This window comes from Fragaria vesca, unplaced genomic scaffold, assembly GCF_000184155.1.
Source record: "Fragaria vesca subsp. vesca unplaced genomic scaffold, FraVesHawaii_1.0 scf0513160_u, whole genome shotgun sequence".
Lineage (NCBI taxonomy): Eukaryota > Viridiplantae > Streptophyta > Magnoliopsida > Rosales > Rosaceae > Fragaria > Fragaria vesca.
Genome location: NW_004443448.1, coordinates 1,910,516 through 1,927,453, shown reverse-complemented (window position 1 = coordinate 1,927,453; position 16,938 = coordinate 1,910,516). Strand labels below are relative to the sequence as shown.

The window sequence follows — 16,938 nt, the reverse complement described above, 5'->3', positions numbered from 1 at the left end:
TTTCAATCCAACCTCAACAGATGCTGATGCAAAAGCAAGCTTATACAAACCTGAATCTGATAGACATGCCATTCAAAAAAAGGAACAAGGAGATTATATGGGAGAAGACATTATATAAGCTAAGAGATTATTCATTCACAGTTTTCTCTTTTAGAAAGATCATAATATACTGTCTTTATTAAACAAAAGATGGTAATCTCTTTTAGAAAGATTATTCTTTCAGACAGTCCACACAAACAAGAACACAGAAAAAGAAACCTTTGGTTTACCAGCTAAGGAAACACAATCAACTCTCCGATAAGCCTCAACTATCAGAAACCCAGACCCATAGTTGATCAACAATTCCACACAAAGTCCTCATCCAACAATCACAATCAAAGCTAGATCATCAATCAAAACCATAAAAAACCTAGTCTAGTGCGCTTCAAAAACCCAAAGCTAGGAAGTCGCGCCGATGATGCCAGAAACGATGACCAATACTGCGATCTGATGAGTGCGTGGGTTGAATTGAAACGACTGGACTTAGAGTTCTGAGGCTAGGGTTTTTGAAATTGGGGGAAATTGATAAACTGAATTGAAATCTAGAGAGAATTAAAGCGGAAGCAAAGACTAAGCTAGACTCACAGAAGCCACAAACTTGAACCCAGATGTGTTGATCCAAACTTGAATCAACGCATAAAGAAATAAGAGTGGTAAGAGTAATACCTGAAATCCCGGAGATTCGCCGATCCAAACTTGTATTCAGCCTACGAAGTTGTGTTGCTGGGTTTCAACCCTCAACCTGATATAGACTCTTTTCTCTCGCCTCACCTCTCATTCGATCTCATATTGTGCCTCTAAACCCTCCCTTTCATCTCCTTATTTCTCCTCGTTTCTGCGTCCTTTTACCACAGAATTGACAACCCTGCCCCTCAGTCACTTTTTCCATTTTTTACCCGGCTTGACGGTCGGCTTGGACGGTGACGTCCGGCTCGATTACTCCAGGTGTATTCTAGCCTACTCCTATTTCATATTAGAAAAGTAAAAAGTCATCATTTGATTATAAGCAATAGAACCATAATACACTAATGTAGAGTCATTTTGTATTAAATCATTATACTTGTTCTCCACCTGGTGGAAACATTATACTTGTTCTCCACCCTGGTGGAAAGAGTGTCACTGTTAACACTATTGGACATATGTGTGTGAGAATGATTTGCCGCTTCTGCACAATTTTCTTCTTAACACGGTTGCTTAGGTAGGGTAATTTGATGACCCATTGGTAACCACAATAGTGTTTACTTGGTGAGTTACTAACCAAGAGAATCATAATCAACATCTTTGGATGTAAATCTAATGATAAAAAATATTATTTAAAAATTGAGTGCGTGATCTTTCAAGTGTCGGAATTCGTTCTATCTATTTAAGATAAAAAGTTGAAAGTGGTTCGATTCGGCACACTTGAAGGTTGAAGGTTCATGTCATAAGGACTGATTTTGAAATCTAAGAACTAAACGGTACATAAATAGTTTTGAACAAAACATGCAAAAGCAAGCTACAACACAACACGTTCAGCTCAATTTGGTGTGTTTCAAACTCACGGAATTCCAAGTAAGGTTAGGGGAACTTGTTGAACTGAAACCAAAGATAACAACACTTCATTTCAAAATAAGGGCCCTATGTTATTATGCTCCAACTCTTTACAGGCCCAAGGATTTTGAGTCAGCCCAAGTTTTTGATCAATCTAGAAACGGAGGAGAAGGAACAGTCAATGATGGAGTTTTCACTAGTTTTGGTAAAATACTAGTCAATAATGGAGTTTGGAGTTGAAGATATGAATCACATTCAAGTCTTTCAAAAGCGACATTAAACGATGACGACGACTCTGTGTTTGCCTTTAACGGATGGTCACTCCTAACTTCCCAGAGGCGTTAATTTCAATGGGTCGGCAACCCAGCTCATCCATCTCTTAAGTCTCCCTTTTCCTTCAACTGCTTGCATTTAAAGTCATCCACATCTTTCACTTTCTTCATATTCAACAAGAATTTGGAAGCTGGGTTTTTTGTGGGGAAGAAAAAGAAGGGAGCTTTGATCAGAAAGGAAGAATGGGATCAAATGAGAAAGATAGTGTGATTGGTGTGGAAGCAAATGAGGGTGTGGAAGAGCAACAGGGTTTGGAAAGCAATGAGATTGAGAAGAGCAAAGTGGGTATCATGAGAGCCCTTGTGGAAAGAGAAGATCCCTCCTCCAAGGTTGAAACTTGATTCTCTTTCCTCTTTTTGTTTTTGCTACTTTTGTGTTTGTTCAAAATCTTGTTGTGAGATTTAAGTCAAGTTAAAGAATTAATTTTGATGATGCTGAATTTGGTTGATCACTGTATCCATTACTGCTATTATTGCTTAAAGTTTAGAGCTTTGACTGTGATTCAGCTTATTATATGGTTAATTGGGTTGGAAGGAAACGAAAGTGGGTTCTTTTCTTAATTGGTTTGAGCTCAATTTGCCAATAGATATAGAATGTAATGGTGACTTGTCAGTGGGGAATGTTGATAAAATTATAATTTTATTATATACAATTCATCAGTCCACTACTTAAGTGAAATGAAATTAGTGTTTAATGAAAAGATACTGCATACAGTTCACAGTAAGGACTTGGATGTATATTGATTGCTCACATTGTTGATAACTTGATATACTTCCTTCTGTGTGCATTATGCCTGTGGGCAGGAAGTGGATGATTTCATGATCCGGAGATTTCTACGGGCTCGTGATCAGGACATCGAGAAGGCTTCTAACCTATTCCTCAAGTACCTGAGTTGGAGGAAAGCATTTATGCCAAATGGTTCAATCTCAGAGTCAGAGATTCCAAGAGAACTAGCACATAACAAGCTGTTTATGCAAGGTGTGGACAAGAAGGGGCGCCCCATTGTTGTTGTCTATGGTGGGAGGCATAAACACACGAAGCTAGAGGAGTTTAAACGTATGTGCCTTTAGGTCCTCTGAGAACTTTGTTTTCATAAGAAACCAAGAAATTACGGCATTGAGGGAAATATGCAGTATTTTTAAGACCTGCATATAATGTGGCTTTGATACGAGAGTATCAAATGTTAAAACTTGCATTCAGTTAACCTTCTCATTTGCATTCAGCTATAATTTTGTTCCTTTCCTTTGCAGGGTTTGTAGTCTACACTCTTGAAAAGATATGTGCCAGGTAAGTCACTCACTATTTGTAAATATGGCATTGGTACTCACACATCATTATTTGTAGTTCAGTCAGGTCAATCAGATATGTGAAGAGGTAACCACCAAAAGAAAAAAAGGAAAGGGGTTACTGATGTTTTAGAATTATTCAAGAAATTGTGTGCTGAAGTTAATATGGCTGAGATTAGGTTCGAATCTTTATCCAGTTTATCTCCCAGGTGACAGCTCCATGATATTCACCATGTTGCATTTATCTTTCAGAATGCCAGCAGGGCAGGAAAAGTTTTTATCCATTGCAGATCTCGAAGGATGGGGCTATGTCAATAGTGACGTTCGTGGATACTTAGCTGCTCTAACGATCTTACAGGTTCGATGTTGCTTGCTCCCTTTCATCAAATAAGATGCCAGATGATTTCATTAATTGGTTAGGTAATATATGAACATTTAATCTCACAGATAAGAAAATAACGGATATTGGTAAATTGGACAGGATTGCTATCCGGAGAGGCTTGGCAAGTTATTCATCGTCCATGCACCTTACCTATTCATGACTGCTTGGAAGATGGTTTACCCGTTTATCGATGACAAAACCAAAAAAAGGTGAAGTACTTTGTATTAGGAACTACATGATCATTCCCATTCGCATATTTGCTGCCATATTGAAATTGAATGGAGACACTGCACAATTCCCAACCTATACAACTGGGGAAAACTCTTCAGATTGATAGGATACTGACTGCTAAGATTTAAATAAGTTAAAAAGAGAGCCATCATACATTTAGGCCAGGAAAACAGGAGGTAAATCTCTCTTCAGCTAAAGCAGTTAAGGGATGGCCAAGATTTGAATGTGTGAAGATGGTCTGGAAATAAGGTTGATGTAAGTAGGGATAGTGGGAGGAAAGATATATCATGATATAGTGACTATGGCATGACTTGAAACATTTTGTTATTAGTTATATGAGTTAATCTAGAATGAACAAAAGAAGTACATAGAATTATATATACATGGTAATTGTTACTATCGTCTTTCAGCTTAGTTCAACTCATCAGGTCTTTTACCATATATCCTTGCAGATCATTTTTGTCGAGAACAAAAAGCTGAACTCCACATTACTTGGTGATATTGATGAGAGCCAGCTGCCTGATGCATACGGCGGAAAATTGCCATTAGTTCCAATCCAAGATTGCTAACGGAATACCTTTACATCTCGTGCAGTGATATTGATGAAAGACGAATACATATAGAAGCAAACTCTCATTAGTTCCTATGCAGGACTTCTTCATTCAGAAACAAAGTAGAAGTTCCATTTTCTAGTTTATGTTCCATTACTAGTATCCTCTACCTGATAACAGATTCCTCATTCTTAACCCTTTGGATATCTGCCACGTGAAAGGGTCATATATTGTATTACCATGATGATTTATTGCTACGGATCAAGGCTTATGCCCTCTTGTTTTTACACAATATTTTCCGATAAAACTTCTTGAATGTCTCTCTATTATTAGGCTTTGAATATGATCCAAGCTGATGCAGATGTTAAAACTCTTGCAAGAGGAATTTGCGTTTCAGTCTAATTTGAGTACACATATTCCATCAGGTAGCGAGGGTCAATTATCAACAGCTTTTCTTTAAGTGACCGGGATTGTTTATCAATTCAATTCAAATGTTGAAGACATTTTTGCCGCTTGCTTACAAATTTGCAAGTTGCTTAACCGGTGACAAGCATCCAAAGACATTTTGTTGCTTTCAGTATTGACCTTCTCCACAGAATGTGCTGAAGAGCAAATTCAAATTAAAATGAAAATCAGCTTGCATAGTTTTATGTATTCTAAGACTCCAGGGCCTTACATATCTCAGTTGGGAAAGAAGTCTGTTCCTATGCCTTTGTATACAGGCTATGCGTATTAAAGAACATTACTTTGGTCCTTACATGCAAAAAGCTAAAGATTTTTCCTCTATCAAAAGCCAATATTAACATGACCTACAGTAAGGCTTAAGGAAACCCCAAACCAGTCGATCTACAAGCAAATCAACAATCTCTGATGAAAAGCAAACAGTATATGAAACTAACTCAATTGAATGACTAGATACCATAAACACCAAACATGGTCAACAAAAATTTGTTTTTGTTATTCGAACATCTGAACTCAATCCAGTACAGACGAGGTACAAAATTCAAGTATAAATCATAACTGAAATAGACAAAAAGAACAATTTAAGGTTGCAAACATCACTTTTTCCCTGATGTAAAGGAACTATGAATAATGAGACCTCATGTAAATTTCAGAAACACTGCCCAGCAACTCTCAGCCAATGAGCAACTTGTTCTCTGTCAAAAAACTGTAAGTAGGTACCTCAAGATTGTAGGGTGCAGGCCCCTTACGGATCCTACCAGAAATATCATAGTGCGAACCATGGCATGGACAAAACCATCCGCCAAAGTCACCAGCATTTGGCAAGGGGATGCACCCTAAGTGAGTGCAGACCCCAACAACAATCAGCCATTCTGGATCCTTAACCCTCTCTGCGTCCTGTTGAGGATCACGAAGAGACTGAACATCAATACTATTAGCCAACTTGATGTCGTCTTCAGTTCTACGCCTAATAAAAACTGGCTTCCCCCTCCACTTGACAGTAACAGTAGTGCCAGGCTCAATGCTGGATACGTCAACCTCAAGGGAAGCAAGAGCAAGGACATCTTTGCTGGCAGACATGCTCAGAACAAATTTCAGGACCAGAAGTCGGATCAAGGACGCATACACAAACCTTCCACCGGTCAAGACAAAATAAGCAAATGCACGCTTGCTGGGATCACCAGGTGGGTATCTCTCATGGTTGTACTCATCATATACAATCTTTGAAGAAGGATTCTTCACTGCTGCCACAGTAGCCGGGACGTCTGAGATCATACTACCAACATCATGACCAGGAGCAAGGGCGTCAGAGGAAAATCCTGTAGAGAGAAATCAAAGTTCCATAAGCTACCAACTCCATGCACATACTTTTCAATTATAAACCGAAGAGAGACATAACATTGTTTGATTCCACTGCTAACAAGACAGGCGTATTTGGCAAAGGCATTTCTACGCTCGAAGGAAGATAACAAAACCTTACTAAAGTTCTAACCCACCTAGCCACAAAAACAAAGTTTTAGAAGACCGAATACAAACAAATAATCAACAGACCGCAGACAAAGCGACTGTCATTATTTGTTCCAAACAACAGCTAACATTTAACACAATGCAATGCACCATAGCACCTGGCGCTTGTCGTATCGACTGAGCTAGTGAAATTAACCACAACTGACACATAATAAGATTGATTGCATATTCGAGGCAATAGATAAAAACAAACAAAAGCTTAATTACAAAGAAACGACTTCAGTCCTTTCTTTTCAATTGTAAGCATCATTGAAGCTAATAAACCTAAAGAGACATTTGAAGCCAAATTTCAAGCATACCCTGGTGATTTATATTTAGCAATAGAAAATTGGAGCTAGGGTTACAAATCAAAGCCAATACCAAACTGAAAACAAATGGATCCAGAATCGAGAACAAATATAATACATGTAAGCAAACCCTAGGGGGGCTGACCTCTGATGAGAAATGGGGATTGGGAATTGAGGAGAGAGTGAATGGGGGATCTGGAAGGGATATCGGAGGAGGAGGACTTGTCGTTGTTGAAGGAAAGTGGATGATGAGATCGAGAGAGGAAAGCTGGGGCTGCCTGCGACGACCTCCACGCGCCGCCCACAGAGGATGAAAGCCTTTTTCCGGCGACTCTCAGCATCTCGTTCTTCTAATCGTTTTAGTCCTCGCGCACACCCGAAAAAGCTCTTCTATTTGTTCGCAAAGTCCGACTCCAGCATTTAAGGGGAAAGCTCGTTCCTATGATACGACAGCGTTTTATTACCTCTCAGCAAAATTTTACGGGTAATTACCCAAATAATAGAGTGAGGTGAGCTTTTATTTTATTTTTTTCATTTTCATTTTCATTTTCATTTTCTTTTTCTCAGGGTGAGTTGTACTTAACACGCCATGTTAAACTCCGACCACCACAAGTGTACGAACCGAGGTCCGGGAGTCGCATGAAACATGAACCTTACATATCGTGTAATAAAACTGGCTGGACTGCCTAACATAACCTCATTACCTAAGATAACTTGATTTGCTGCATAGATCGCCCAAGTCTGGCAGATTCTCAAGAGGAATGCTTCGTTGTTGCACAACTTTGTAAAGCAATGGTAAAAGTAAAACAAAATGACAATAGACACTGGCGCACAAATTTAAGAACCAGTATGTATCAAGTATGCTTTGTACTGTAACAAAATTCCAGACTCAATAAAGGAAAAGCTACAGCTTATGTTGATTATGATGGTTTTTTATTAACCCAAAATCTACTCGTCTGCTGAACCAGAAGAATGGTGTGGGAAAGTCGACCACACATCTGCCCATGTCCTCACCCCCTCGGCTATATCCTTGACAACAGATGCTGCTTCACTGACATCAACCCGGATTTGGTCCTTGCTATCTCTTTCGCGGATTGTTACGGAAGAAGTGGAATCAACGGTAATAGCAAATGGTACACCAAGTTCATCAGTTCGGGCGTATCGCTTCCCAATGGAGGTACCTGAGGAAAATCCAAAATCAAACAATTGACAAACTCATAACCAATTAAGGTCAGTATCCCATTAACTCCTACTACGAGCATAAGATGGCTTAATTTCACATACCTGTAATATCAATTTTATGTGATATCCCAGATGCGGTCAATGACTTTGAAATGACTTTCGAAACTTCCTCGTACTCTTGCTTCTGAACCAACGGGAAAACTGTACACTTGATGGGTGCCACAAGAGGGGGGAACCGGAACACGTTAAACTGTTCATTCCCATCTTTACTTGGCCTCATGTAGTATGAGTGCTCATAGAGGCAGTAGATTATCCGACCAATACCAAAAGATGGTTCAATTACCGAGGGCGTGAAAACTCTCTGGTGTTCTTTCTTTTTCTCTTTTGAGATTGTTACCATACTTGAATTAACAGTAACGGTTTTCCCCAGAGTGCATACATAAAACTCCACCTCCCCTTTTGATGCTAAATCTGTTTTCATTTTCAAAGCTTCTTCTTCTTTCATGGCCTGAAATGCACGAGGCAATAATTGCATAAACACAAAACCTCACATTCAATCAAGTCATGAAATGACAAATCAGTAGTGTGAATTCACCTCCAAAGCTTCAAGTACTTTCTTTTGGTCCCCCTTGAAAGCAAGACCGATCGCTTTCTTCACAGGAGAAATAACCAATTTCTGAAATTATAAAAACAAATCATTAATGAAAAAGTTTGTTTACTAAACACAGTGCGGTTCACATGATGAAATAGCAGTTACCTCAACTTCTCTTGGTTCAGAATACTTTTCCTGTGCCTCAAGATCAACTCTACTTTTCTCCTGCCATGAAACAAAGAACAAAAAACAATAAGCATATACATATCACATCAACCCTCAAAGGAACAGTTTATGCTGTAAATGTAATCTTCTATTTTGAGGGTATATGAATTTATTCTAAAAAGTGAAATTAGAGTTACAAATTCAAAAAACCACTGAACCAGACAAGTATTAAATAAACAAAAACAATAACAATTGCTTTCATGATTTTCAATCCTAAGAGCACTGCATGTTTAACTTTTTTATTGCAAACATATACTTTAGTTGTTAAAATCCATTAACAATAGTTAACACGTCCTTACCGAATGAGCCTTCAAGTCGTATGCAGATCTATCTGCAATGCCAACGCACTCAATCCAGCCGTATGACGTCTCAATCTCAGCATCCCAACAGTCCTGGGCATAATGAGCCATTTCATTTGCCAGGTGCTGCCGGAACCTTAACCGGTTCTTGTCAATACCCAGACTAGTGAGGAAGAGGTATACTCTCCCAATAAAGTAGCCAAGGGTTTCGTTGTCGACAACTTTTGAATCCTACAAGACATTAAAAAAACAACAATGTCAATAAAACAGCGAGAAGACCAAAACCAAGGTAAGGTAAAATGAGAGAAAAACCAACCTTAGAAGAAACGGCTTCACGTAGGGATATTACCCTTGCAGACTGGCCAGGCTTCTGTTCGTCCCTTGGGAACATCAGAAACTCCAAATGTGCAACATCAGAGAATTTTGGGTGAGACTTGTCTTCGGGGTCAACGAAGTGCTCAATCTCTGCCAGAGTAAACTCACGGACTCTCAAAAGACCTTGGCGAGGTGATATCTGCATCAGGAATAAAATATGAGTCCACAAAAAGCAGAATCTGAGCAACAAGAACAAACATAGAACTACTGGCTAGTAGGAGAATCCGCAAATTACAAACCATTTTTATATATAAACAAATATCTGCCCACAAGGAAAGCAGTATCACAAAATCAAAAGAAAAAAAGTATGACCTCATTTCTGAAAGCCTGCCCAATTTGGGCTGCAGCAAAAGGGAGCTTGTTCCCATTGTAATAGTACAAGTCCCTGAAATTCACAAAAATCCCTTGAGCAGTTTCCGGACGCATATACCTGCAACATCATATACATTATAAGAAACTATAATTAATGGAAAAGGGAAGCTTTCATACATCATGTAGGGAACTAATTACATAAATAGAGGAAGAATAATATAATTCATGAGTTATTAAATACTCACCCAGTGCTCACACCAGAAGGACCAATTGATGTTTGAAACATCAGGTTGAACGGATAAGGATCCGAGAGAGGATTCTTTGTGTCAGGGGCTGTAATACCATATTTCTTAATACATTGACCCAGCTCTTCAGCAGAGAGGACATCTAATTTTGAAAGTACTTCCTTCAACTCCATTGCCATCTCTGAGGTAATTCTGAGGTCCTTTTCAAGCTTATCTTTACAGTAATCCTTGAGAAGGTGATCAGCTCTGTAGCAAGTCCCAGATTCCTCATCCTTGACCATAAGATCGGTGAATTTGTCTACGTGACCAGATGCTTTCAACACGACCTCAGGTGTGACACACGGGCAGTCAACTTCCAGCATGTTCTCTTCAAGTACAAAATGCTGCAAAATGAATCAACATGCTATTCATAAGTTTCAATTGCCAGTGAGGGTAAATTTCACAATGACATCAAGATAACAAATACAGGTAGGAGCAAAAACCAAGTTACGAGCAAACTAAGACATGAGATTTGGAGGAAAGAAAATGCATCTGATCTCTATCTAGTTCTCTTTGTAGTTTAATTGTTTCAATTTCATCACACAAAGCAACAAATATCTTCTCAAAAGCATGACCAGAACCAAATACAGGAATCCATATCAAAGTAGCACGACAGAATCATCACAAAAGGCAACATGATTAGAATTCACCAAACAAGTAACCACTAGCATCTAGTAACGAAAGACTAGCATTTAGTAATGAAAGACTCTTATCAAAGTAATAAAAATTTGCTTTTCCTCAATCCATTGTAAAACATGAACTCATTCTTCATTCGAATGCTCAAATCAAGTATTAGCAATATAATGACTTCGATGAAGAGCTTGAATTGCAAGGGTAGAGCTCCATCAAAAGCCAATTCAGTTCACAACAATTCAAGTGACAGCTACTAATCACAAATTTGCAAGCAGGATTTCAGAGAAGAACAGTACCTGACGCCAAAACCCTAGGACATTGGACTTGACGGCGCAGCCAGGAGGACCGTAGTCATACAGACCCGCAACGCCGCCGTAGATCTTAAAAGACGGAATATAAAACAAACGGCGCTCCAGAGTGTTCACCACAGCCTGACGTAACGCCTCCTTGTTCAAGGAGCCACCGCCGTCGCCGCCGCTGATGGTTGCCTGGAGGTCCTTCTCGATCGTCGCCTTCTCGAGCTTGAGCGCGTTCAAGGCCTCAATGGCGGCGTCGAGCTCGGGCTTGGCGGCGCCGGATTGCTTGAGAGCGCGGACCTGGTTGCCCTGGCTCTCGACCTCCGAGAGCTTAGCGGAGAGGGCTTGGCGGAGATTATCCTCGGCGGCCATGGTTGATGTGAAGCGGCGGAGGAGAGAGAGGGACGGCGAGGAAGGAGTGAGGCGAGTGAAGAGAGCGTGGCCAAGTGGAATCGATGAGGTTAGGAAATTGAGGATGCGCATGCGAAGAGTGGAGGATAGCGAGAATGACTTGTGTTGTAGGGTTTCAAAGAGGGTGTTAAACCCACAAACGTCGTCGTTTGAGGATTGAGGATCTTTACCGTACGGTACAAACGACATCGTTTTGGACAAACGCGGTATCGACCCACCACTAATCAGAGTCCACTCAGTCAGGTGCGTGGCGCATAATTCGTGCCGACGAGCGATTTTTTATTTTTTTTATTTTTTATTAGATAAATTTTATTAACACATCTCTAATTATTAGATACACGTCTTATTTTTAATACATCACCTATTGACTTTATTATTTTAACATTCTATTAGATACACATACCCAACCTTTCTACAATACCCTCACTAAATACACAATCCATTTATTAAATACACATACTTTTTTAGATCTGTTACTCAATTTATTCAAAAAAAGAAAAAGAAAAAAGAGAGAATTATATATATAGCATCATCCCAAGTTTTAGTTTGGTGTCAGTTTGAACGACCTAGCATGCATGAATAGTAGAATCTAAATTTCAAACTTCAATTTGTACTATCGATAGTAAAACCTTGATAAATTAATAACCTTGATTATATAATATTTTTTGTCAGTCCTGAAATAAAGAATTAGTAAAATTGTCGTCAATAAATTAACAATCCCGATTAAATAATATTTTTTTCAAGTCCCAACGTTATTAATTTATAGAGGTTTAAATTATAGGGTTTGGTATCTTCACATACGTTGTTCTCGTATAGAAGAAGAAAACTCTTAAGCGAGATATTTTATTTCAACTAAGTTTTCTGTACTTTTGATATGAATGTCTCTTTTGGTGATTTTACGTACCCACAAAGTCTTATATAATTTGTATAAAAAAAATATGTGTATCTAGCATTTAGGGATGTGTTAATAAATATTTTTTTTTACTATTACGAGAGATAATTTTTTTATTTTATCAGGTAAACAGCTTAAATATTACAATTACGTGAGTTAAACTCACAACCTCTCAGTCTCTCACTTACTAAGGAGAGACTATACCGCTAGATTAAATGGTATTGGGTGTTTACTATCTTTTGAATTAGATGATTTTACACAGTTCATCATTCTCACGTTTTAATTTTAATAGTTGATTTAAAATGTGATTGTCGAATTTAGTAATTTTCCTTATGATGAGACAAAGTTATACGATGTGTGGAGTTGTAGCTCTAGAGAAAACTATGAGTGCAAGTCTCAGGTTAACCCAAGCGGTGCGGAGGGGTGAGAATAATTTATGATTACGTCAAGTCATACGTGCGATCCATGTATAACGTAATAAGGAAACAAGTCTCGTGTATTGAAATTAAGGATACATGTAACCTATATATCTTCACTTTGTTGTAATCGTATGAGAGGATAAAATTGGGTCTGAGCTCTCGGCCTTTGTACAATTAGTCTTGGCTCTTTTCCTAGTTTCCTATTTTACCCTTACTTAGGGTATTATACGATCGTGTTGTTTGATTTTGTATCTGAAATCGTTCGCCGTCCTCTCTTGTGGCATTCGAGTCATTTCTAGGTAGCGGACCGAGGCCTCGTTGCGATTTTACCATTCGAGATCAACTCCATCATATATTAAGGTTTGCAACTTTTATTTTGGCTTTGTTCGATTTGAATTTATTTGATTTCATTGTATGTTTCTTATCAATTTCCAATACGTACAATCTGAAACTAAAATATGCTTATGTTAACAAATCTAGAACCTCTAACCTGAGAATATATAAACAACAACACAACGACGAAAACCAGTACACGTACATGAAAACAAAACGATTGTAATCATATTGAAATCAAACTAGGTTAAGCAATCTCGTTGTTGATCTTATAATCCATTTACATTGTCAACTTCAACTGTATTCGTCACTTCAATCAAATATGATCATGTCATCACCTGAATTGCAATCTTATTTTCATTTGCAATATGATCTGATTGTCTGAAGTTGAATTAGTTCACTCAAATTAACTACGAATTTCATTTGGCACTTAAAGATAATCCGAGAACGTAACAAAAACAATACCAACAAAACGATTACGAATAAGAAAAAACAAACTTTTAAACTACATTTGGAAAGATAAAACTGATTATACTTATAGATTAATGTTAAACTAATGTCGAGCATATCAGGTTTATAGTTTGTAGACGTATAAAGTTATGTCGATTTGTTTTCGATTATTATTATTTTTTTTGGTGATGCTTGATTATTTTTCTGTTTGTGTAAAACTAGTTTCCATTTTTTCGTATTTTTCCAGGTACTTAAACTTCCCTTTGTATACCACTTTCCATCTATCCATTTTGATATTTTCTTATTAACAGAAAAGGAAAAAAAAAATTGGGTGGAGGTAAAGGAAAGAATCAACAAATAACTTTATAGCGAATTATTTCACGAGCCTACAGAGAGCTGACAGAGACCCGCAAGCCTCACTCGGCCCACATAAAGGCCCATTATAGGCTTGACCCAATAGGTATACAGTGAAATGAAATTAAATATATACTTTAAACCATAAAAAGAATATAATGAGTTAACTTCTAAGTGTGGTCATCTTTATCTTTTGTCGAGGAAAGCAGTATCGGCGTCGATGTTGTCGACGACCATGGCTACGATCTGGTGTTTGAAAGGAAGGGTGGGATTCTTGTGTTCTGATACGCGAAGCAGGATGAGAAACACTAGATCCTTCATGGTGGCCCGTGGTTTTTCAACAACTCATCGCTGCTTTTGGCTGATTAAAATGGCGTTGACGATGTGCGGAGGATGATGTTGGATTCTCGAGAGGTCTGGGTTTCTATGAGAGGACTTTGAATTGCCATGCCCAATGCGAACGTGTTGAACTGGATCGGCGATATATTGGGTTCCTACATCCGGCTTGACAAGGCAGCGGTGCGACAGAAAGCTCATGTACCATGGATCCGACTGGTTCACGACGTGAAACGGTGGGCTTTGAGGCGAAGAACTTTCTTGTTCTCGCTGGATTTGACTGTGGATCTCGAACTCGAATTCGAGAAGTGTTTGCGGCTGTGCAAGGCATGTCGTTTCTTCAACCACGGCGGCGACAGGTGTGACAAAGCTCTGATGGTGATGCCGGAGACAGCGAAGATTGAGCCAAAGGTGGCGTTGATGTTTGCTGTCGGATCAGGGTCGCTCGGGTACGTCAGCCTTGTTGTTGAAGGCGGCGGTTGGAACAACGGCTCGTGAGGTTACTTGGTCTCTAGAGCAGCTACCGGAGGCGGTGGGTAATATGCTAGAGGTCGGGGCAAAACAAAGTGCGGCATCCAGTGATGTGGTTAGGGTTCCGCTATTTTCTACGGGAAACTCTAGCGGTTTGAAAGTCGGGTTGTTAGAGCCAAGGTTGACTGGCCTGTGTTTGAGTGGAGGTGGACTAGGCCTTGTTGGGCTTAAAGAAGTTGTTAGGTTGGGTGTTTCTAATTTTGAGCGGCAGTTAGTTTGGGGGTGCGCAAATGGCGATCAAATGCTCGGAATGAGGCTAGAATAGGAAGAAAGTGAGCTTGCCAGAGATTAGAGAGTCAGGGGTGAAGCAAATCACCACTGCGAAGGTGCGAAAACAGTGGTATGGTTAGGGTTCTGCTATTTTCGGCGAGAAACTCTAGCGGTTTGAAAGTCGGGTTAAAAGATCCAAGGTTGATTAGGCTGGGTATAGTGCAGGTGGAATGGGCCTTGTTGGGTCTAAAGAAGTTGTTGGGCTAGGTGTTCCTAATTTTGATGGGTAGCTAGTTTTGGGGGTGCGCAAATGGCTCCCGAATGCTCGGAATTAGGCTAGAAAAAGGAAGAAAGTGAGTTTGCCAGAGATTGGTGAGTCAGGGGAGCACGTCAGTGCTGCGAAGGTGCGAAAGGTCGTCCTCCTGTAAGAAAGAATAAGTCCAAATCGATTGGGCCGATTTATGAGGATCAGGTTTCGGGAATCTTCATGGCTACAGATGGATGCATCACATCTTTTGTACTAGTTGTCCGATGTACTCCTAAGGGAGCGCATCCGAGTAGAAGCTAATGGTTGGTTGAATCAGTTGGGAAAGTGTTTGGTTTCATTCCGGTTCCTTCTTTGTCATCCTAGCGTTAGGAAATCGCCCTCGGGTTTCTTTGATTTAATTTCGTATTAATTACATGTTAGGTTGCCTCTGTATTGTTAGATCTTGGCTTTAGGCCGATTAGGGCTCCCTACGGGTAATTCAATTTTGTCATGGTCATTTGGGTGAGCTATCTCTATGTAATTTTTACTATATCAATGGATTGACGCCCTCCTTAAAAAAAATTATCATATATCTAAACATGACTGGAATCCTTAAGCTAAGCTTCCGGTGGGCTAAGCCTTTTCTTAGGCATGGTTGTCACTCACAAAGAGGGTTTCGATTTTTATTTTTACTTTGCTTTTTACTCTATCATGATGGTGGTCTTGCGCCTCTGAATTTTCATGGGAATTGCGATGGATTTTCTCGATGGGCTTAATAGTTGTAAATGATGTTTGTACTTAGGTAATTGTTTTTTTTATCATCCTCGCTCGCTGGACTAAATCGTTATGTGTACTCTATGTCTGATCAATACAAAGGTTGACTATTTATTCAAATAAATAAGAAAATCTAATTATGACTAAATTTACATGAGTGAATGTTATTAAAACACCTAGTCAAATTCTAACTAGTACTCAAATATTATATATATGTGTGCGTGTATATGTATATACAGATCCTATCCAAAGCGGGTTGAAATTAACTAAATCATATGACATTGGTATCGAATTCACTTAAAAGTAATGATTTTAAAGTTTTTCCTTGTAAACCTAAACCTGATCCGGCCTGTAAGAAACAACGGCTACCCAGCCGTTACATCGATCCCAAATGCCATGCCCTTACATAATATTACAATTGTCATAGAGTCCCTATTAAGCTCGTGGAAATCTTACGTCTTTACGGTTATTGTTTTCTTGCCATAATGGTGTATTGCATTGACTATTTGATCGAAATCAACAAACTAACCAAATTGTGGCGCTACCAAAAAAGTTCTTATTTTCAAACTAGGAAATGACAAACAAAACACAGTTACGGCGCATCTAATTTACTTAGATGATTACACTAAACAAGAAGAAGCAAATATAAAACAAAATGTCAGCGCGTAGTAAGGTGCAAAAGAAGAAACAAACCGGTGAAATAACAGCTTATCCAATTAATGTAGATAATTCCGTTGTGTAAGGGAAGAAACAAATATACAAACAAAAAATGTCGACGTATCTAACTGTACGGCTTAAATGAACAATACAACAAACGAAATTACTGAGCATCTATTATGCGAGCCTAATTTCACGGTTCATTCAATATAACACTAAAATTCGAAAGTTAAACACCGATAAACTCTAAAATCACCCGTGATTTCTGCTGAAATACCAAAAACAACATGTTGGTAACTACCACATTCTCCTCATCTGCATCCTTCCCGTTTTGGTAAAATATCACAACATCTTCGTAGCCATCTCATTTTGGTCATGCATTATAATTTTGGAGCGTGACCTTTGAACATTTTCCTGGATATTTTTCCTAATATATATCGCCCGACTCAAAACCCAGGCAGATGCAAATACTCCCAAAACTCAAATCGATCCAAACCA

At 38.9% G+C, this 16,938-nt stretch overlaps 3 protein-coding genes across 3 annotated transcripts; 1 reads left to right on the top strand and 2 right to left on the bottom strand.

Annotated features, from left to right (window-relative positions):
- Nucleotides 1-1,423: 1,423 nt before the first annotated feature.
- On the top strand, nucleotides 1,424-4,672 carry LOC101304446 (random slug protein 5-like). The gene is made up of 6 exons (XM_004310096.1): nucleotides 1,424-2,231; nucleotides 2,706-2,958; nucleotides 3,153-3,189; nucleotides 3,441-3,546; nucleotides 3,670-3,779; nucleotides 4,254-4,672. The coding sequence occupies exons 1-6, from the start codon at nucleotides 2,085-2,087 to the stop codon at nucleotides 4,279-4,281; spliced, it is 681 nt and encodes a 226-aa protein (XP_004310144.1). The 5' UTR covers nucleotides 1,424-2,084; the 3' UTR covers nucleotides 4,282-4,672.
- Nucleotides 4,673-5,286: 614 nt separating this feature from the next.
- Nucleotides 5,287-7,040, bottom strand: LOC101304159 (cytochrome b-c1 complex subunit Rieske-3, mitochondrial-like). The gene is made up of 2 exons (XM_004310095.1): nucleotides 6,774-7,040; nucleotides 5,287-6,133 (listed from the first exon to the last, which is right to left on the bottom strand). The coding sequence occupies exons 1-2, from the start codon at nucleotides 6,967-6,969 to the stop codon at nucleotides 5,487-5,489; spliced, it is 843 nt and encodes a 280-aa protein (XP_004310143.1). The 5' UTR covers nucleotides 6,970-7,040; the 3' UTR covers nucleotides 5,287-5,486.
- Nucleotides 7,041-7,381: 341 nt separating this feature from the next.
- On the bottom strand, nucleotides 7,382-11,426 carry LOC101291789 (glycine--tRNA ligase 1, mitochondrial-like). The gene is made up of 9 exons (XM_004310202.1): nucleotides 10,827-11,426; nucleotides 9,859-10,241; nucleotides 9,614-9,731; nucleotides 9,243-9,440; nucleotides 8,927-9,157; nucleotides 8,568-8,627; nucleotides 8,406-8,486; nucleotides 7,913-8,318; nucleotides 7,382-7,809 (listed from the first exon to the last, which is right to left on the bottom strand). Exons 1-9 carry the CDS (start codon nucleotides 11,424-11,426, stop codon nucleotides 7,577-7,579), a joined length of 2,310 nt encoding a protein of 769 aa, XP_004310250.1. The 3' UTR covers nucleotides 7,382-7,576.
- Between the last annotated feature and the right edge of the window lie 5,512 nt (nucleotides 11,427-16,938).

What these genes read in the sequence shown, in the direction of transcription:
- LOC101304446 (XM_004310096.1), top strand. Translation starts at nt 2,085, where the DNA reads ATGGGATCAAATGAGAAAGATAGTGTGATTGGTGTGGAAGCAAATGAG. An exon ending in GAAGCTAGAGGAGTTTAAAC is followed by an intron (nt 2,959 to 3,152) that starts GTATGTGCCTTT and finishes TTTCCTTTGCAG; the next exon opens with GGTTTGTAGTCTACACTCTT. An exon ending in GATGACAAAACCAAAAAAAG is followed by an intron (nt 3,780 to 4,253) that starts GTGAAGTACTTT and finishes ATATCCTTGCAG; the next exon opens with ATCATTTTTGTCGAGAACAA.
- LOC101304159 (XM_004310095.1), bottom strand. Translation starts at nt 6,969, where the DNA reads ATGCTGAGAGTCGCCGGAAAAAGGCTTTCATCCTCTGTGGGCGGCGCG. An exon ending in ATCCCCATTTCTCATCAGAG is followed by an intron (nt 6,134 to 6,773) that starts GTCAGCCCCCCT and finishes TTCTCTCTACAG; the next exon opens with GATTTTCCTCTGACGCCCTT.
- LOC101291789 (XM_004310202.1), bottom strand. Translation starts at nt 11,426, where the DNA reads ATGTCGTTTGTACCGTACGGTAAAGATCCTCAATCCTCAAACGACGAC. An exon ending in CCTTCTGGTGTGAGCACTGG is followed by an intron (nt 9,732 to 9,858) that starts GTGAGTATTTAA and finishes ATGATGTTGCAG; the next exon opens with GTATATGCGTCCGGAAACTG. An exon ending in CTGAACCAAGAGAAGTTGAG is followed by an intron (nt 8,487 to 8,567) that starts GTAACTGCTATT and finishes TTATAATTTCAG; the next exon opens with AAATTGGTTATTTCTCCTGT.